Source organism: Chrysochloris asiatica, unplaced genomic scaffold (genome assembly GCF_000296735.1).
Source record: "Chrysochloris asiatica unplaced genomic scaffold, ChrAsi1.0 scaffold00084, whole genome shotgun sequence".
NCBI lineage: Eukaryota > Metazoa > Chordata > Mammalia > Afrosoricida > Chrysochloridae > Chrysochloris > Chrysochloris asiatica.
The window spans coordinates 1,920,956-1,943,455 of record NW_006408602.1 but is presented as its reverse complement, the minus strand read 5'-3'; the positions used below and the strand labels follow the sequence as shown (position 1 = coordinate 1,943,455).

The window sequence follows — 22,500 nt, the reverse complement described above, 5'->3', positions numbered from 1 at the left end:
GGGAATATTTTAGTGTTTCGATGTCCAAGTGTGTGTCTAACAGGGCATAGGAGCAACAACATCAGAAAGGTACTTTTCTGCTTTTTTCCTTACAGAGTTGTAGGCAGAGTCTGGAGCTGGAGTTGGCTGTCATGTCCAAGTCTGTCTGCTTTTCTTAAAAACAAAAACTGGTTGTTTAGAATTGCAAGGGTAAAATGAACTGCAGTATAAAATGGGCTGTTTGGATATACTGATACAGTTAAGATTCCACTTTTTAATGTTAATATGAATAATTTGTCATACTTTTCATTTCATTTATAGATGTGTTATCTTGCTGGATCAGTTATTATAGTAAATATATAAGTTATAACAAAATAGCAAAAAGGAGTCCACCTTGCTTCATTTCATTTTACTCAAATTCTACGAAAATTTGGATTCATTAGTAGCCTATGTGTTTCTATATTCAGTATATTTTAAAGTGAATAATACTATATTATACATATCTATAAATTTATTATACCTCTCTTTTAAAACAAAGCACACATACTGATAATGTCTTCATTTCAATATTAAGATTGTAAACAATGTGGTAAAATTATAATTAAATCTTAATTGGTAATAGAACAGATTTCAAAGTTCTTAGGGTTAAAAATATCTAAATTAATTAAAATGAATAATAAAAGTAAATATAATTATCAGGTCCCATTTATCTTGTCAATATCATGAGCAGGCAACTCCAGCTGTTTACTGATACATATCATTGAAATATTTATATATGTATAAAATCAATTTGTGGCAATTTTGCTATTCTTATTTCCTTTTTGAGACTAACTATAGTGATGGGAGATATTTGCTAATGCACAAAGAGATAATTTGCTACTGCATTTTTAAATACAAACTGGAATAAAAAATCATAAAACCTTAATGAATGTGGGTTCATGAAATTCTTATACTCTTATATAATACTACATTTTAAAATGACAAATAGCAGAATAAAAATTTGGAACTATATTGACATGATAAATGAAAATTTTAAGTCATTTCTTTTAAAACATGCATAACGAACAAGAACATGAAAAAAAATGTGAGTGGTTTTATTTTAATAAAACTGGAGAGGTCTTTTTCTTCCTTCTAATGCTATTTTTAGGAAGGATTTTCACTTATTAATACTTCAACGGGTCCATTTACTATCTTGGGCTGAATTCATATCTCCTGTCACTATACTTGAATACAAATGTCCTAGGAGTCTCTGTTAATCTGAAATTATCTTCCACTCTCCTTATCCTATGGTTGTTGCTGGCTTACTGAAGCAATACGTAGACCTTATGATTTCAACTTTTACTACACAGTGATTCCATTCTGCCACTATGACCAAAAGTACCTAACTGCTGATCATATTCTCTGTATTCGTTTCACCTTTCCCCCCTAATCTCTGTTAGGTTCTGAGCTCATGCCCAAAGCGCTCTCCACCAGGATAGTGGGAGGCATTTGGTGGTTTTTCACTCTTATCATCATTTCTTCGTATACTGCTAACTTAGCCGCCTTTCTGACAGTGGAGCGCATGGAATCCCCCATTGACTCTGCTGATGATTTAGCTAAACAAACCAAGATAGAGTATGGAGCCGTGGAGGATGGAGCCACCATGACTTTCTTCAAGGTAAATCTCATTGGTTAATTCAAATGTATATATATTAAAATGATAGAGTGATGGAATACAAACTGACCTTTTGCCATTCATGACTGTAAGTCCAAAGCAATATCTTTTTGTGATCAGTAGCATATACCTCTTTAGCATACATCTCAGCAGGTGAACAAGCATACAACTAAATATATGTTCATGCAAGGCAAAATATATTAACACTTGAAAATGGTAAGGGGTTTTTACTTTACAGGTATTCTTTTCTTGTTTGGAGGAAAATCTACTCAAAGGTAACAATTTTTGCAATTTTTTTCCCTACATGGTTTTATTTTTTTAATTAATAACATAAAGTAATGCATTTCTTGCAAACTGCTTAATAGTAGATTCAGAGTCCATGGGACATGGTTATTTAAGAAGAATTGACTGATTGCATGTAAGAATGTTACCCATTGTTGAGAAGAAGCAAGGAGACGCCTGGAGATAAAGAATAGAAATAAGGATTATAGCCAAAAGAAAAGGCGTTCAGTTACCACTCCGCTGCTAACTCAAAGCTCAGTGAGTTGAACACAACAGCTGTTCTGAGGGAGAAAGATGTGGTAGTGTACATCCACAGAAGATTACAGCCTAGGAAACTCTATGGGGTATTTTATTCTGTCCTATGGGTATCACCTCGGCGACAAGAGGTTTAGGAAAAACACATGAACAATTTTTATTTTCTGTAAATTCACCCATCTAATATTCTGGGAAACAGTGTTTTAAATGGCCTGTAACTTTGGATGTGAAGTGGTTTTCAAAGTGACAGTCCAGTGGAACATTGAAATGGAAAGTGTATTTACCCCAAGATCCTGGCGTATGGATTGCCTTATCCTCTTCTTCACTATCTCTCTTCTTATTCCTGTTAACTTCATGAAACTGGAGTAGTACAGCCCAGATGGGGAAATTCCACTTTAGGAAGTCACTATCATTTAGCAATTCCTTTTGTATTTCAGCAATTTTATATATATACATGCAAGGAGTCCTGGTGTGGCGCTGTGGGTTAATGCGCTGGACTGAAAAAATTGGTTTGAACCCCAATGTCAGGAGTGAGTTCAAGCTCACCAGCTACTCCTCAGAAAACCTGTACAGGGTCACTATGGGTTGGAACCAACTCAATGGCACTTAACGGCAACATATATATATCAAAAACATAGGTGTTTTCTTTCAATGCATTAGAAACTACTACTGGCAGTTCAAATGTAGTATGGAAGTGGTAAACTTTGTTTCTTCTTTAAAAATAATCAACTAAAGCTCTGAAATAAATTCTTTTTTAAAAGTATTAATTGAGGGCCTAGTAAGTATCAGAAATAGCACTACACATTGGCCATTCTATAAAACTAAGATCTAATTAATGTTCATGTTCCAGAAATTATAAGAAGAAATGATGGCACAATGGTTAAGCGGCTTACGGGGTATACATTTTGGTTGGTTGATGATGCATGGAGGAGATTGTAACCATGGCAATGAAATGATATACAATAGGATGAATGTAAAGCTAATGTTCTCCCATGTAAACAGTCACATAATTCATAATAAAACATTAAAAAAAAAAAAAAAAGTCAGTGGTTCAAACTCACTCAGTGGACCCATGGGATAAAAGACCAAGTAATTTGCTCTTGTAAAGAGTACAGCCTAGGACATGCTGGTGAAGTCCTACTCTTTTGCTACTCATAACGCCATTGCTATGAGTCAAAATCAACCTGACAGCAACTAACATTAGCAATATAGTTTAGTTGGAGACAGAAAAATAAAGCAATAAACATAGAACAGGTTTTATCTCGCTTAAAACAATGTAGCCAGATAATCATGTAATATTCTTCATACAAATTCTTATAAAATTTATGTATATTTCTTTGGGGGAGGTGAGGGGAGAAGGGGCTGGTGGTGTCCTGATAGAGTCCTTGACTGCTAAACACAAGGCCATCAATTCAAACCAACCAGTCACTCTGGGGAGTAAGATGAGGTGCTCTGATCCCATAAAGATTGGAAACCTTGCATAGGGTCACTTTGAGTTGGAGTCCATTTGATGGCAGTGGGTACGGTGGTGTCCTGGAGGATACCAACATTTTAAAGATAGACAATTTAGTCATGGTGGTTGTGGCTGTGTGCCGTGAAGTCAGTTCCAATTCATAGCGACCCTATACAGGGTTTCCAAGGCTGTAAATCTTTACGGGAGCAGAATGCCTCATCTTTCTCCCGCGGGACAGCTAGTAGTTTCAAACTGCTGACCTTGCGGTTTGAAGCCCGATTCGTAACCACTACGCTACCAGAGCTCCTAATTTAGTCATAGCCTATCTCAATTTCTGTGGCACTGTAAGATAAGCACTGGACCCCTACCCACAAGGTCAGCAGTTTACACACACAAGCTTCTCTGTGGGAGAAAGTTGAGGTCATCTGCTCATGTAAAGATTTGCAACCTCATAAACCCTAAACCATGGGTCACTATGAGTCTATACTGACTTGATGGGAGTGGGATTTTTTGGTTGATAACATTTAAAATGTTTTAAAAATCTTATGTGAATTTTGAATAAGATTAGATTAAAGATTCCATGCATATTTTTACATTTTAAATTGCAAAATCACTGCCATTCACACAGAGTAATCAATATTAGCAAAATGTAGTATTCTATTTGATGCTCTTTGATGTATTAGTTATGATTTACCTATGTTGTTTCCCAATAGACTATTTACAATGATAAGAGTTGGTATTTCTTGTAACACTTTATCCCCCAGAAACCAGCTGTTAAAATATCTAAATGCATACAGTATCAACAGTTTTGTAATGAATGATTATGTGATGCATTTAAATTATTCCAATATACGAGGAACTTTTGAAGTTGAGTTTGTAAAAGAAAACAAAGTAAGTACATAACTCAAGTGATTGGACATAAATATTTTGAGAATTTTAATTTCACTTATATATTTTTTTCTGTACACTTGAATACCTTAATTTTAAAGTTCTTTTATACTATGAGGAAAGTTTATCTTTAAAGATCTCAGTTCCAAAACAAATTTCTTTTACTCTTACCTATATGACACTTTTTCTCTTTTAAACTCTTTTGTCCCTTTTTTACCTTTCCAATCTTCCATTCTTCTTTTTATATAACTCATTTACTCTCCATAGTGTCATTTTTGCCTGCCTCCACTTTTCCTTGCTGCTGACTTTTCTTCTTTCATCTCTTGTTTTTCTGTCTCCCACCCAGGGTGCCGTTAGCACCTGGAGAAAATTGACATGCAACGACTTTCTGCTTCTAACAGCACAGAACTTTTCTTTGAATTGAAACCTTTTAGAATGTGCACACACTAGTCAATATAAACCATAAAATGATAAAGGCTAAACTGACAATTGCCTTACTTATGTTAACTTGAGTGCAAGCTGAATTCTTATTGTAATTAGAAGAAAAAAAATCAGAATTTAAAAGAATATGCTAAATGTTGATTTTCTAATACATAGTCTTCGATTTACACTAATTTTAAATTCATGTCATTCTTTGTTGCTTAAGCTAAATATGTATCTCAGTCATGGATATGAAGTAATAATACATATAAAAATCCTTAAAGATCTGGAATTCAAACAAATGCATGCTCATTGTGAAACTCTACAATGAAGCAAAGACTATTGTGCTTAGTCTATTTACATTTGTTACCATTCTTCTGTTTTTAATTAACATCAATGGATGCAGACACTCTAGGAAGCACCCTCAAGGTATTATCTTCTAAAGTATTTGCTATTTTGTTTTTACTCATTTAACAAGACCCTGCTGTTAGCTAATTGTTCTGCAATGCTCATTTCCAGAAAATTATTTTAAAGGATGATATAGTTTTGATATTGCAGAAGATTTGGCTCAAGATTCCTGATTTTAAAGGAGAGAAAGTTTCAGTATTGCAAAGCCTCAGTTATACAGCTACAACATTGAAAAATTCCATTATTAAAGAACATACTTGACTCTACCTATTATCTATAGTCCATGTGTACTGTATAGTGTCTTTAAGACATCCATTATATTGTTTTCAAGAAGATTTTTCATTGTTTTATTTTTTCTTATTTTCTTCTACATCCATTACACTCTATATACACACAAGTGTAAACTTCACCATCACTGGAAAACTAACACAATTCTCCTGTGTTATTCTATGTAAATAATAATGAACTGCATGGCATCATCAATAACAGAAGATTCAAATCGTCCTTTGAGCCTGGAAATTTAGCACACTAAAATGAAAACTTCACATCACGGCAGAATACTACTCAAAATGTTACTAGCCACCAAGTTTATACTTTTCTCCCTGAACTATGCAAAATTAATCAAATTTATATGTGGATAAGACATGCTCAAAAATATCTCAGCAGGAATCCTGGTGTGGTGCTTTAGGATAAGCACTAGACTTTAGGATAAGCACTAGACTGCTAACTGCAAGGCTGGTGGTTCAAACCCACTAGCTGCATCATGGAAACCCTACACAGGGTTCTGCTGAGTCAGAACTGACTCAATGGCACTTAACAACAAGTCTTCATTTCTTATGGTTTCTTTTGAGAATTTCTGTACTTTCAAAGTGAGTCATATATTTTATAAAATGATACTGAATAATACTATCTCTATGCAATCTATGACTCAGGTTTTCCAGTTTCTACAAATTTTCTGTCTCTGATTTTGCCAGATGTACTTACTTAGTATAGTCTATCAGAAAAGAAAAAAATAGTTATAAGTGAATTATGTCCTCCTGTATGGTTATTAAACAAAACACTAGCATAATAGAAAATTTAAGTGGTATCAAAAAATATCTAATGTTGTTAAGTGCCATCCCATCAGTTCCAACTCATAGCAACCCAGTAAAGAGTTTCCAAGGAGTACCTGGAAGGTTTGAACTGACGACCCTGTGATTTGCCGACCAGTGCTGATCCTACAGTGCCACACCAGAAGTTTTTTGCTTAATTCTTTTGGAAAAAATACATATTTGAATAGTTGTTTAGAATGAAGGAGTTTGTGGAACCAACAAACTTGAGCTTAATTACTGGCTTTTATGTCTATATTTGGTAAGGACACTGGCACTTGGTAGGAACTGTCGATCCTTTACCTTTTATTGGGATGAATATCAGGAACATTCTCATGAAATATTTTGAGCATTAAATGGGAGGTTTATTTGACATGTTGAGCACTTAGTAAGACCTTGATACATATTATTACTAGAACACACTGCTAATTTTAAAATGCAGCATTTAGAATTATTTTAAGCATGATAAAGGGAATGTGTTACCATGCTTTATTATTGGATAAATATTTCTGAAATAGATTTTAAAAGATTTCATATCATGTGTTTGTGTGTCCCTGTGATTTACCTTTCTTCGTTCCACTGGTTATTGTCAGAAAACAGGAAAAAAGTACAGAAATTTCATTTTAGTGAGATAATAAACCTGTGGGGTGTTTTTCGTTCTTTTCTTGATTGTACTTTGAAATGGTACAAACATACCATGGAGATATGGTAGATTCGGGTTCAGACCACTATAGAAAAGTGAATATTGCAAGAAAGCAACCCACACAAAGTTTGGTTACCAAGTGCATATGAAAGTTCTATTTATACCATACTGTAGTCTACTAGGTGTGCAATAGCATTATGAAAATGTTTGTTCGAATTACCAAAATGCGACACAGTAAACACATGCTGTTGGAAAAGTGGCACCAAAGACTTGCTTGACATAGGTTGCCACAACCTTCATTCTGTATACAAAGTGTCATGGCTACAAAGAACAACAAAATAAGATATGCTTGTATATATCAAGGTGAAACTAACAATTGTTTTAGGAATGTATGTCAAAACGTGAGAATTTAAAAAAATATTTAACATAAATAAATTTCATTTTTTTACAACTCTTTTTTTAATTTAATGATTGTGAATGGAGCCCTTGTAGTGCAATGGATTACGTTTGGGGCTGCTAACTACAAAGTCAAAGGTTCAAACCTACCAGCTGTTCAGCAAGAGAAAGTTGTCCTACAGGTTCACTATGAGTCAGAAATGACTTGATGGCAGTGAGTGTTGGTGGAATGATTGTGAAATCCATTGTAGCCAGTATCAATATTTGTCTTTCATACTCAATCACGTAGTATAAATATTCAGTTAAAAGAAATCAAGTTTTCAGTCACTAAATATTTGCTATGTGGCAGGAATTGTATTTACTCTAAAGATATGAGTATTCCAACATCTCTAAGCACCTCCCAAGACCTCTCCGTTCCACTTGGTATATATTTTATTTTGTTCACTACTATCCTCTGAATTTGGGGGATCTGAGGAGTCCTGGTGTTGTGCTGTAGGATAAGCGTTGGACTGTTAACCACAAGATCAGTGGTTCAAACACACCAGCCATAGTTCTGAAACCCTATACAGAGTCACTATGAGTCAGAATCCACTAACGGCCTTTAACAACAATCCTGATTGAGAACAGATCATGTCTCTCCAAAATTTTATAATAGCTATTGAATTCTTAATTGTTCCTAATTTTGCCGTATTGTTCTCTATACAATAACCAGAGTAACTTTTAAAAAATGCTAATATGATCATTTCTGCATTCTTTTTAAAACCCTCCAATAGTTCCCCCCATCCCAGCCCATTTAATAAATGCTAGGTAGGATAAAGCACTGGACCCAAAGGTTGGCTTGAACTGCAAGGTGGATAGTTCAAACCTACCAGACACTCTTCTGAAACCCTATACAAGTTTGCTATGAGTCAGAACCAATTCGACTGCACTTAACAATAACAACAGAGAGACAAATTCTGGTGTGGCGGTGTGGCATACACCCTGAAAGTAACCACAAGGTCGGTGGTTCAAACCCACCAGCTAATCTTTGGAAACCCTATACTGTACTGGGTTGCTTGCTATGAGTTGAAACTGACTTGCCTCTACTTAACAACAGCAACAGTACCAACGGAGAGCATGGCTAAGTTTAAAATGCAAATTTTAGGAATATTTTAAGCATGGTCAAGCAAACTGTATTTGCATGACCTATAAATATGGTGTGTGGATAGTGCCTGACCTCCTATAACTTCACCAGGGAGACAGAGAAACAAAATCATCAACATCAGCAGCCCAAGGCTGATTCCTATGAGGCAGAAGTCTCCATCCTCCCATGGTACTCTCTACTTAGCTACTGGTGCAATAATTCCTTGAAATAGTGACACAGAACTCACAGATCACACACATTTATGGGGTCTATTAGGGAAGCAACAGATTACAATTCAGGATCAGAAATAAATCAGGATACATTTCTTCAAATCAGGATAGCCTCTTCTCAGCTGCGTGACAACAGACACGCCTCCCACTAGCCCAGGGGCAATTGCCTTCTGCCCTGCTTGAAAAAGTGTCACAAAGCTCTCAAATCTGCCAGTTAAGTAGGCAGACACACCTCACTCTACAAGTAAACTTTGGCCCAAAGGTACTCCAATCTAGCTCTGTAGATCAGCAAATTTATTTCCACCAATGCCTGCAAACACCCTACTTTGCCAGCAAGACTTCTGCCCAAAGGCATTCAACTTTCTCCATCCATGTGTTCAGAAGGCTGCTGGACTACTCCTGCAGGTCTCCTGTTTCTGTAGCATCTGCCATTACCATTTCTGTGTCATTGCTTCTCTCTGTTTCTCAACATCTCCAGGATCACAACTCTCTGTCTCCTGGAGCCAAGGAAGTTCAGTGCAGGGTTTTGGGTATAAAGAGTATGCTCTAATCTTGGCTCTTCTTTCTATGGGATGGTCAATTTCAAAGTTTAGCATTTTTAACAAATGGCAAAGCTGACCAATCCCCATATTCCGATTAAATAAACCTATTTACATTGTCTCATCCCACAAGGTTACCATATCCTTTATTTACACTATTTGCAAGCTGCCCAATCTCCTGGGTGGGCCACTAGTACTTCACATTTGCATAGTCCTACCCAGTCATCATTCCTTCCTTTTCCTTTCTTAAAATCTTCTTTCCGGGTCCTCACTATTTTTACTTATTTTGTTGTTAACTAAGAAGCGATTCAAACTCACCAGCTTCTCCTCAGAAACCCTATACAAGCTAGCTATGGATCGGAATAGACTCAACAGCACTTAACAACAACAACAACAACATTAAGTCCCTCATTCTTGTATTACCTTATGTTACATAGTTAAATGTATACAGCTGATACTTTAAAATTTTTGTCATTTTTTTCCTCAACGTCTCTGGCCAACTCCAGATTTTTTTTAGTGCATTTTCTATCTTCCAAGTTGTTGTTCACTACTGTTGAGTTGGTTCTGACTTGTAGTGGCATTATGTAAAACACATTAAAACACTGCCCATTTCTGAGCTATCCTCACAAGTATTGTTCTGTTTGAACCAATTGTTGCTGCCACTGTGTCAGTCTATCACATTGGGGGGTCTTCCTCTTTGTCATAGACTGTCTACTTTACCAAGCATGATGTCCTTTTCCAGTTGACTTGTCCCTCCTGACAACATGTGCAAAGTGCAAGAAATGAAGGCTTGCAATCATCACTTCTAAGCCGCTTTTTGGCTGTACTTTTTCCAAGACAAATTTGCTCATTCTCTTAGCAGTCCATGGTAATTCCAACATTCTTCATCGGCACCATAATTTAAATGCATCTATTCTTCTACTGTCTTCCTTATTCCTTGTCCAACATTCACATGCAAATGAGGTGATTGAAAATACCCTGGCTCAGGTCAGGTATAATATAGTCCTCGAAGTGACATTGTTTGTTCTTAAAGAGGTTTTCTGCAACAGTTTTGTCCAGTGTAATAATGTCATTTTATTTCTTGATTGTTGTTTCTATGAATATTGATTGGAAATCTAAGCAACTAAAGTCTTTGACAACCTCAATTTTTCCTCAATTTGTCATGATGTTAGTCATTGGTCCATTGATAAGGATTTTTATTTTCTTTACACTGAGAAGAATCCATACTGAATACTGAAGTCATTGATCTTCATCTGTGTTTTAAATCCTATTTGCTTCCAGCAAGAAGTTGTGTGCTAGCTACATATCTCAGTTTGTTAATGAGTCTTAGCTCCAATCCTGATGCCATGTTCTTCTTCATATCATCCAGTTTCTCAGATTATTTGCTCAGCATGCAGGTAGAATAAGTAAGAAAGATGCAGGTAGAATAAGTAAGAAAGAATACAACTCTGATGCACACCTTTCCTGATTTTAAACCATCCAGCAACTTGTTGTTATGTTCTAACAACTGCTTCTCAGACTACATACAGGTTGCCTCATGATCACAATTAACTGTTCTGGAATTCCCATTCTTTACAATGCAATCCACATATTATAAAAATATAGTTTGTTATGATCAACAATAAAATGTCTTTGCTTAGTCAATAAAACATTACTTTGCTTTCAGCCAAGATTCGTCTGACATCAGCAATGATATCACTCGTTCCTTGTCCTATTCTGAATCCAGCTTGAATTTCTGGCAGCTTCTTGCCAATTTTTTGCTGCAGCTGTTTTAAAATTATCTTAAGTTAAATACTTACATGTGATATTAATTATATTTTTTCATTAATTTACACATTATATTGGGTCATCTTTCTTTGGAATAGGCACAGATATGTATCTCTTCCAATTTTTTGGTTAGGTAGCTATCTTCCAAATTTCTTGGCATAGAAGAATGAATGCCTCCAATGCTGCATTGGTTGGTTTGTTGAAATATTTCAATTTATACTCTATCGATTCCTGAAGCCTTGTTTTTCACCAATGCCTTTAGTACAGCTTAGAGTTCTTCCTTTAATACCATTGGTCTTAATCATATGTAACCTCTTGAAATGGTTGAACATTAACCAATTCTTTTTGGTACAGTGACTCTGTTTATTCCTTCCATCTTTTTTTTTTTTTAATACTCTCTGCACTATTTAATGTTTGTCCAGAGAATCTTCCAATATTTTAACCTAAGAAACTGAGGCTTGAGGGTTTTTTTTAGTTGTTTCAGTTTAAGAAATTCTGATCATGTTCTTAACTCCAGGTCTTTGCACATTTCATTATGATACTTTACCTTCTAGAGTTGCCCTTTGAAAGTTTCTATTCTTTTTTAAGTGTATTTTTAATGACTTTTTGCTCTCTTCATGTATAAAGTTCTTGATGTCATCCCACAAGTATGAGGCATACTCAAAAAAATACCCTTAAAACACAATTTCACATTTTTTCAGCCTCTTGTAATGATTCCATTGTCATCTAGTATGTGTGTACAAAAACATTTCGATTTTTGCATGGCAACACCTCACTTCTGTTACCAAAGTCTATAGTTATCCAGCAGCAAAATGAATGTTACATTCAATGATGAAACACATACCAAAAAGGATTTTAGTTCAGAATATATGACTAGCTACTAAATTGTGTTGTTCTGTAGCTTAAAAGCCAATTTATTATGTAAGTATAGCTCATTGTGTTAGAAATATATGCAAGCAGATTTGCATATTGGGGGGAAAGTTTTATTGCTTGATACTATAAACAAAAGATCTTCTTTTCTTTTGTATGTACAGCATCCTTCTTTAGGAGAACTCAAAGTACATTCATAATACCAGCTCATTAATCTTCACAGCATCCCCTAAGGAAGGTAGGAAGTAATTATCATTATGCTCATTTAACAGATGAGGAAACTGGGCCATGGAGAGGTTAAGTGACTTATTAATTATGAAAGCAATAACCAAGGGACTCATAGTATCAGTGACAAAAGTAATAACCAAAGATATTGTGTCATAACCATCATTATGCAAAAGAACTAAGTGCAACAGTCATTTTGGCTCACCCACATGACCTCAACTGTTTGATCATATTACCTTTATAAAACATACACCTGAAGTCATTGGGGGCAGATATAGGTATAACATGATCTTTATAGTCTGTCACTTATTCTGATCTTATCAGTCCTATGATCTTGTAAAATTAAATTATGTTGGGGTGACAGTATATGTTTTGATGTTTGAATTAGTGATTTTCATGCCTGCAATGACTGTTTTAAAAGCATCAGTGATTTTTGCTTCTTAAATGCCAGAAGAATGTAAGTTGAGCATTTCTTTTTGAATTGAAGGATAATAATTGTTACTTAACTATATGTGATTAGTAACATGATTTCACTAGACTTTTCTTAGATTTTTTTCAGCAAAATGTATTGTTTTGTTTGTTCTTTTTATTTAGATCAGTGATGGTAATGCAAGTATAACATTTATTGTAAGAGAATCACATATTACAGAAGTAAACTCTCAAAACTCTACTATAATATGTTTTTGTACTTTTAAACTGTTTTCTGAAATGAATGTTTATTTTCCTCTTGCCAGATTGATAGCAAAACATTTTATAATGTTCCTTTGAAGTTGTAGAAACCATACCTGAAAAAAAATAGTTTTTGAAAATAAAATAGATCATCAAAAATTATTTTTTAATTTAATATGTTTCACCTTCAGGTCTGAGTCTTAAAATGTCTTTCACACACTTTATTTAGTAAATTCTGTAGTTAAGTATGGCCTGTGCACACACACGTACACACAAAATGTTTAATAATTGATTGTTGCCACTTAGTTACAAAATTGGATTATATCTTTCAATGTGCATCACAATTACTATTATAATTATTTTCCACCACCAGAAAGAATTATTTGACAATATGATAATTTTTAATTCACTATGTTACTTGAAAGGTGCCCTAGTGGTACAATATTTAAGTGCTCAATTGCTAATCAAAAGGTTTGTTGTTCAAACCCACCCAGTAGATCTACAGGAGAAAAATCTTGCAATCTGCTTCTGCTAATGTTACAGTCTAGTAAATTCTATGCAGCAGTTCTATTCTGTTATATGGGGTTGTTGTGAGTCAAAATTGACTAGATGGCCCCTAATAACAATAACATGTTACAGAGATAAAATACAAAGATGATTCTTTTAGAATGTGTTCATGCAAGAGTAGCCCCGTTTATTTAAGTGTTTCTAACTTGCTATATACCATTATTTTATTTATTTATTTATTTATTTAAACTTTTTATTTTGAATTAAATGAATGTTTGCAGACAAGATTATCAGCTTTACAGTCAACAAATAATATACTTCATTTCATCTCAATCCCCTCCGGGCAACAACAGTTATACTACTTCCTTCCTGTGGCTCACCATTTGCATCTTATATTTCACAAAGAAAAATTATTTTATGTACATATACAAAATAATATATATATTCCTTTAAATGCCCAAAGGGCATTCTTCAAGGCTGCCTCCTGCCCACAAGTACACAGCCTTGCTCAGTCCATGGGCCTAGAGCCTGCTGCTGCTCTGTCTCTCCTTGGTACTGCCTCGTCTCTGCTGCCATCTCTGCTGTCCCCACTTTTCTAGGTAGGGATCTCATGCTTCACTCATGCTCTTCTTGATGTTCCTGGGATCATCTGTTCCTGAAATGAAAGATTAACTACTCCTCACTTTTAGTTAAACATATTCTACAATTACAGTTCTGACAATCATAATTAATCCTGCTAACAATTACAATTGAATCACAAAATCCTATCACCATCATCCTCTATCCCCTTTCACCAGATCCATCTGGAAAAGTGGAAAACTATCCAGTGGGGATTCTACCTTACCCCTATTTCAAAGTCATTTTAATTTGGTATAAATTGAGCTCAGTAGGGACACATTATTTTCTCCTCAGTAATTTAGATAAAACAAAGCTCAACTTTTAGTTTGGGGACAGATAGAACTCTTTTATTTAAAAATAAAATATTAACATGAACATAGATTTATTAGCATCCATCAAAGTTTGAGTAAAAAAAAAAAAAAATAGATTTACTGATACTTTGTAGCTACTTATACATTAGGGTCAGCATTGAAACCCAGCAACCTTCCATGAGAGAAAGTTGAGGCAGCTTTCTCACATAAAGCTTTATAATCTTGGAAACACAATGGTGTTCTCCTCTGCCCTATAGGTCATTAAGTCATAAATTGACTCAACACCAGTATCTTTTGTTTCTTTTTATGTATGTATAATGTTTGTTTTTGTTAATTGCTGTTAAATCAGTTGACTCATAGTGACAATGTATAGCGTTTCCGAGAAGCTGCTGGTGGCTTTGAACTGCTGACCTTGTGGTTTGCAGTCCAGTGCTAATCCTACAGCACCACACCAGAAGTCCATGTATGTATAATAGATTCTGGATTATTGCCCAACAGATTTGGCAATAGTGAGCATTTCATTTGGTTTTCTAATTTGAGGACTGCTTCAATTTATGGGTCCACTCTTTGGTCTACAGATGTTGTAAGAGGTATAGCAGTGTTGCAACCTATATAACTGAATAGCTTGTAGGTCTCTTGGAAATACAGTCCTGTGTATGAAAGGCAATAAGAACTGGTTCTTTATTTTTTTTTTTAATGACATACTCATAATTTCTGTATCAATAATTATTTCTGCAAGGGATAGGGTCATTATTTTGACCCATTTTTATATATCATTTACTAAGTTTTAAAAGGGAGTCCTGGTATGGCACTATAGGATAAGCACTGGACTGTTAATCACAAGGTTGGTGATTCAAACCCACCAGCTCCTTAGAAACCCTAAGAGTGTTGCTGTGAATTGGAACATACTCAATGGCACTTAACAGCAACAAGTATTAAAAGAGGGCAGTAGTAGTTGAGTGGTACACTTCTCAGTGGCACAATCTGAAGGGATAATCTACTCAATGGCAGTGGGTTTGTCTTTTTGTTTGGAGATATATGAGACTATTGAATTCTCAGCCAATGTACTCAAACTCAGCTACCACCCATCTGTCAGTATACGCTTGCTTGTTGCTATGATGTATTGTAAATTACAGTGGAATTTACAGATTAATACAAACTAAGAAGAAAGGCCTATCTACTTCTAGAAAATCACTCAGCAATATCCGTATACATCATGATGCTCCATCCTATTGCGCTTGAGGTCACCGTGAGTCAAAGGTTAACTCAATGGCAAATAACAACAAGTTTAAAATTTCTGTTTGATTAACTCAGTAGTTCTTAGCCTGGCTGTACACTGTTGTCATTACTGCCATCGAGTCAGTTCTGACTCATAATGACCCTATATAGAACCTGTATAGAGTTTCTGAGGAGTTTCTGAGGAGCAGATGGTGAGTTTGAACTACCAACCTTTCAGTTCAAATTGACCTTGAGGTCCAGTGCTTATCCTACCTTGCCATGCCACATTAGAATTATTTGGAGAGCTTTTGAATCATGAAGTCTGGGACCTTCTCCAATCCAATTAATTCATAATATCTTGAGGTGAGATCCTATTCATCTGTGTGTTTTAAAACATCCTCAGGTGATTTTAATGTGCTAGCACAGTTCATTTAGCTTGAGATTTAAATAACCCTGCAATTTATTGACATCAATAGTTTCTACATTTACTCCATGGTTTTCATATCAGTGTGGGCTTTTTTTTTTTAAAACCCAGAGCCCACAGCAGATTAGACTAAGGCATAAAATGATGATAACTCATTGAACCAACTAGGAGTTCTTGTGTGGTGCTGTAGGATAAGCCCTGGACCATAAGGTGGGTTTGAACTGCAAGGTCTGTAGTTCAAGCTCACCAGCAGTACCTTGGAACCCTATACAGGGCCAGTGTGAGTCAGAACTGACTAGATGATTCTTAACACAACGTCAAACCAAATTCTTATTTCTTTCAAGTTATCTGCTTGAAATGTGTGTTTAGAACAAATCATTGTTCATTTTAAGTCGGATACAACTCATAGTGACCTTTTTTAGTTTTTTCAAGATTTGAACCACCAACTTTTGGGTTAGCAGTCCAGTGCTTATCCTACAGCACTACACCAGGATTCAGTTGAAACTTTTCATTTAAATATTTTGTTTACTTAGGTTTGTGACTAAAAGCAACCAGTTAATTCCACTTCAATGCATTGCTGAAACTTTACATTACCTTCCCCAGACTTATAGAATCAGAATCTACATATTAACAAGATTATCTGGGAATCTATATGCATTATTTGGGGATCTTGTTAAAATGTAGATTCTGATTCAGTATATCTGGGGAAGGTGGAAATGCAAATTTTCAGCAAGGGATCAAATAAGAAAGAACTGGTTTGAAGCCTTGGTTAAAAGCTTTATGTAATTGACCAACAGGCAGTTTGGTGATTAATATTATTTCCTAGGTTTCATTGTTGTGTTTTTCACTTTCCACATGATAACTAAATGAAATCTCTAGTAGAAATATTGGTAGTCATATGATTATAAATTCATTTTTATTATTGGTTTAAAAATGTTCTCTATATGTGGTAGATTACTATCAATATTAAGCAGATGGTAATATTTATTTAATCAAGCACAATTAGCATTTTAAAGTTCCTAGTCTTAGTATCTGTTATAGTTTTGTTATAAAATTAGTCATGTTTAAAACAAATATTTAAACCAATCCTTTACTATTCTTTTGGTTTATTTGCAGAGTAAGGGAATTTGTTTTTACCCAGGGAAAGTAAGGAGGTAGCCTTTCTACCCTTTCCCTCATCTAACACACAACTAATTGTATGTGAGGTCTGATCCTATGTTTATTACAGGGATTTGCATAAGGCCTACAGGAAACCAACACCATTTTACTATGTTCTCATTGCAGGAAATAAAATGGTGCCTTTGAGTAAAGCTGCTTCATCAGACACTAGTTTAGCATGCCAAGTTGCAGCCATCAATGGTGAAACAGCAGATGTGAAGGCTAGTTGGCATCAAAGCATATGAGTTGAAGACTTTCCTATGGGAAAGAAAGTGCTTCATTACACTTTATCTATACTAAGAACATTGGTTCTATCAAGCTGTCTGAAAATTAGAATATGATGGCTTTTATTACCCTAGCTCTGCCAGAGTGAATTCAATAGTTAAAAAGTAAGCGATAACACCATTTTGGGAATTATAAGAAGTAATTAGAATTTCAGTGTATTTTAACTAGGAAGGAGCAGTGACTTTTATCTTAGAAAGTAGCTTCTCTAAAATGTCTGAGGGACAGAAGTTTAATCCCTTTCTAATTTTTATATTTCTAATATGTACCAATGCAGCCTTGGGGCACTTTCACTAAAGAAAGAAGTGATGTGTTTGACTGAAGTGTAAAATCTGAGAAAAACGTTTAAATTGTCCTGGAAAACAAGTGCTTTCCCAGATCCACTGTGGTTCTCTCCCTCCCTTTTCTTCCTTCCTTCAGTCTGTGCGGGAGTATGGGTGGGGGAGGGGGGGAACTGACCACTCATGCTGTTTGTCAAGTCAGGATGGCAGCTCAAACACTGAGTCTCACCTCATCAATCTTAGGAGAGAGGGGCCCCACTGGGAGAGAGAAAACTGGAAAGTCAGTTAATATAGTGATGTTGAGCTGGCATGTCAAGTGCTGGATAATGGATAACAGTTGTCACTGTAGGAGTTTATAACCACTAGTTAGGCAACATTTTGAAAGAAATTCTAGAAGGCCATATTTTTGGACATGACAAATAGGCTGAGATAAATATTGCTGACAAAAACTGTACTTTAAACATTTGAATGTTTTAATTTTTTTTAAATGAAAATTTTGTTTCTTCTATATAAGTACCTTTGAAAAAAAGCATAATTTGATATTTCTCAAACAAATGCAAAAAGCCCAAACTCTGCATTGTTAAGTATTAAGGAAATTTCATGACTATGAAAAATTTACTAACTATACTGACCTCAGTGGTTTTTGTTTGTTTTGCTTTTGTGAGGAGGATCCAACTTTAGAGTACCAGCAAAGACATACTCCCCTATTCCTGTAAATAGCCTATCAATTAAAAAGTTGTTGTTGTTTTGTTAAGTGCATTGAGTCGGCTTTGACTCATAGAGACCATCAATAGGGTTTCTGAAGAGCGGCTGGTGGGTTTGAACCACTGACCTTGTGATTCAAACCAAACTTCTGGTCTAGTGCTTATCCTACAATGCCACACCTGGACTCTCAATTAAAAAGTGAATACCCAGAATACCCTTGACAGCTAAAGTTCTTGATTTTTCATCCACTATAGTGTCTTTTCACCAGCTGCTCCTCAAAAATGCTACAACAAGGTCGCTATGGTTAGGAACCGACTCGACAGCACTTCACAACAACAACAACAACAAAATAGTGTCTTTTTCAAGGCAAAACTATTCTTTTTGAAATGTACTTTAAACTAATCAACATCTTTGTTCAGTGGGATTTTCTTGTGTTCACTTGTTTTTCTATTCCTGTCCCAAAGCCTGAAATAGCATTATTGACATCATGGCCTCTATTATTAAGGGCTGATTAAAGACAATACGTGTTAGTTAAATTTATTCTTCTATTTCATCATAAATCAAAATGAGGTCTACCAAAATTTGCTGATGGGGCCATCATTAACTGTTAAGATTTTTCTTTAAAGAAAATATAGAACTGTTTTTTCCTTTGAAAGCAATCTGTCATATGACCAGTACAATTTATATGTTATCTTTATTTTTTAAATATCATTTTCCCTTACTCAATATAGATTGTAAAAAGGGAAAATAAACTTTATAGTTTATTAATGTATGTTGGTAATTGCAAACTGGATATAATAGATTCTTTAAAACACTGCTTCAAAAGATAAGACTAGGTAAAACATTAATGATAAATGCTTTATTCTTAAGAGAATCAGATTCTAAAATAATTTGGATTCTTCTGTCTTTATATTGATGTGTGTGACTGGCTGTACCTAGTGATGTAATGTGTTCTTGGGTGAGCTTTCATTAACCTCTGTATCCAGAGAAATTCTGTAAAAATTTCATAAATGGCCAACTTTCCAGATGAGTGAATTCTGTGTGTGTGTGTGTGTGTGTGTGTGTGAAAGTATGTTTCATAAGAATAAAAAGTGCTGCCTTAATTAGAATAAAATTATGAGTGATTATATAATTCAGTTTCCTTATACCCATGCTCCATATTAAATCTGTTTTAAAGGAAGAAAAGCTCAAGGTTGGCAATAAATTGTACTTCTATGTTTCCTGACAGCATTTGAATAATGTTTTTGATTGTTACTAGCCTATTGTATATGCCACAGCACTAGTGGAGTTCTCTGAAAAGATTTGATTATCTCTAAAGGTAGATGTTTCATTTATTAAATATTATAATTACAGCTAATTAGGGGTTACACAATAAATTAGTTTTCTTTGTAGGTCCCTTGACTGTTTTCAGAACACTATGAGCTTATGCTTCATTTTAATTTATTACAAAACAATTAAATAAAGACGAAGGAGATGGAGAGCAGCATTCGTAATGGATATAAATGATTATTGAGTCAATACAATGCAGTTTAACATAATGATTAAATCCATAGTCTAGGTAGTGGCATAGAATCCTTTATCTGCCACTTACTAGGAATTATTTAACCTTTCCTAACGTTAATTTCCTGGGAGTCCTGGTGTGGTGCTGTGGGTTAATGTACCAGACTGCCAAGCCATTTGAACTGCAAGGTTGCCAGTTCAAGCTCACCAGCTGCTCCTTGGAAACCCTATACAGGGTCAGAATACAGAGTTGCTATGGGTCGGAACCAACTCGGAGGCACTTAACAACAAAAGCCTTAATTTCCTTAGAAGTAAACTAATGTACATATATATCTGATAGATTGGAATCAAGATTAAATATTAGAGTCATACATTTAAAATACTAAATATATGATAAGCCCTTGAAATGTGCTTGCTACTATCCTCTTCATTAGGGGCTTAGTAGTTGAATTGTTAAACTTCTGTACAAGCTGAAATAATTTCCCTTAAGATGAATGCTTGTATTTCTATAAATATAATCAGTTTCCCAATGGTTAATACTAAGATCTGATACACAACTGCATTTTTTATTGTATTATTATTATTTTATTATTTAACATAGTAGTGACTACACCAGATCATATTTTCTCAAGTGGCAAATGAGGCAAAGCATAACATTCTTTTCTGATTCCTAATGAGAACCTTGAAATTATGTGTCTTTTGGAGGATTCAATTTCTTATGACATCTGTGATACAATCCATGAGGATACCACCGGTGCTTAGTAGTAAAGAACATTTTGCTAAGTTGTTCTATCATGGGTCCTTGCTCAAGGGGCTCATCCTTTACTTCTAGTCTGGTTTTTAGCACTTGATCATGTGTTTTGTTATTATTATGCACAGGATCTGGTCGAGGGATAGCTTTTGTGTACTCATATGGAATGTCCACAGAAGGGTGGTAACACACTATTGTCCTGCCATCTGACGTCAAAGCAAGCTCTACCTTGCAATTATAGTCATCTGGAAGAGAAGAATATGTAGATTTATGACAAACACAATATAAAGTGCCATTTTGAACTGGAAGTAAATGTTTCAAAGCAGTTCTGTTTGATAGAGCCCATTTTACTGCTGCCACTGCCATGGTGAATCAAGATGCTATCAGATGGTATAAAAAACGATGCCGTGAAGAGAAGCTGCTTTTCAAATCTGCTGCTAGGCACACCTATTTCCAGCCCTTGACAGCTCCTTATGGTAAATCGGCCATCTTGTTTCAATTCACAATTGCATTTTTGTTTCATTAATAATTTGGGTTTGATTGTAGACTGCTAATTAGCAAACATTCCAGAGTTCTCTTTGATACTGATGAAAAGATAAAATGTATATGCAGAATTACATTTTATCAGTGCATTTTATATTGCATTATCTTTTAAAAATTGTATAATATTTGCTTCAACCATTCATGTTCATAATTAATACTTAAATAGGACAAAAACTTCTATTTTGCTTGTTTTGCTTTTCTGTGAATAGTGAACCGTATAATTTTAAATTTGTTTTTTTTTTTCTTATGAAAATAACACATATATTTCATAATCACCACATGAATGTATTTTAAAAATAAAGGGAAACATACAAAGAAAGCAACTCTCAATAGCTTGTAAAAATGACCTCTAGTACTTCCCTCATGGGTATATTTGATCTTATTGCTTTTTCCTTGTTTCAGTGTTAAAGACTTTGAGCCTTATTACTGCTACACAAAGTCCCTTATTTTCACTGAACAAAGAAAATGATTAAAAAAAAAAATAAGTAACAAGCATTAAAGATTCATTGTCAGTAAAATAGTGTCTAAAGAATGTTCTAGTATTTCCAGGAATAGTATTTTCTTGAAATAGTGTCTAAATCAACCAGATTTTTTGCTAAATTCTATACACATTCTGGACTTCTGGTGTGACACATATGATCTCTCTGGTAGCGTGGTGGTTACAAATCGGGCTGCTAATCTCACAGTCAGCAGTTCAAAACTACCAGATGTTTCTCGGGAGAAAGATGAGGCTTTCTGCTCCTGTAAAGATTTACGGTCTCGGAAACCCTATATAGGGTAGCTATGAGTCAGAACCGACTCCAAGGCACATAACAACAACACGTAGGATCAGCCCTCGACTGCGAACCACAGGTAGCGGTTCAAATCCAACAGCTGCTCCTTGGAAACCCTTTGTAGGGTTGCTATGAGTTGGAATAAGGAGCTCTGGTAGTGTAGGGGTTATGAGTCGGGCTGCTAACCTCAAGGTGAGCAATTCGAAATTACCAGCTATTTCATGGGAAAACAATGAGGCTTTCTGCTCCCGTAAAAATTTACAGCTTCAGAAACCCTATACAGGGTCACTGAGTTGGAACTGACTCCATGGCACGCAACCACTACCGAGTCGGAATCGACTCCACAGCATGTAACAATAACAATTTATCAAGTTGTTGCAAAACTTTGAAATATGTTTATATATAAACATTCATATAGTACATGTTGGTCTGCTAACTGTGAGATTGGCAGTGTAGACCCACCAGTCCCTTCTCAAGAGAAAGATGAGGCTTTCTGTTCCTATAAAGATTTACAAGAAATTTGGAAGTCAACTGTCTGGC

The 22,500-nt window shown here is 35.1% G+C and overlaps 1 protein-coding gene and 1 pseudogene across 3 annotated transcripts in view; one reads left to right on the top strand and one right to left on the bottom strand.

Moving 5' to 3' along the window:
* GRIK2 (glutamate receptor, ionotropic, kainate 2) overlaps window positions 1–22,500 on the top strand; it is a 960,410-nt gene that overhangs the window by 757,028 nt on the left and 180,882 nt on the right. For all 3 annotated transcript variants that reach the window (XM_006865837.1, XM_006865838.1, XM_006865839.1), the window contains exon 13: window positions 1,419–1,636. In XM_006865837.1, coding sequence (XP_006865899.1) covers window positions 1,419–1,636 — 218 coding nt within the window. The remainder of the gene's footprint in view (window positions 1–1,418; window positions 1,637–22,500) is intronic.
* Window positions 20,582–21,010, bottom strand: LOC102835213 (annotated as a pseudogene).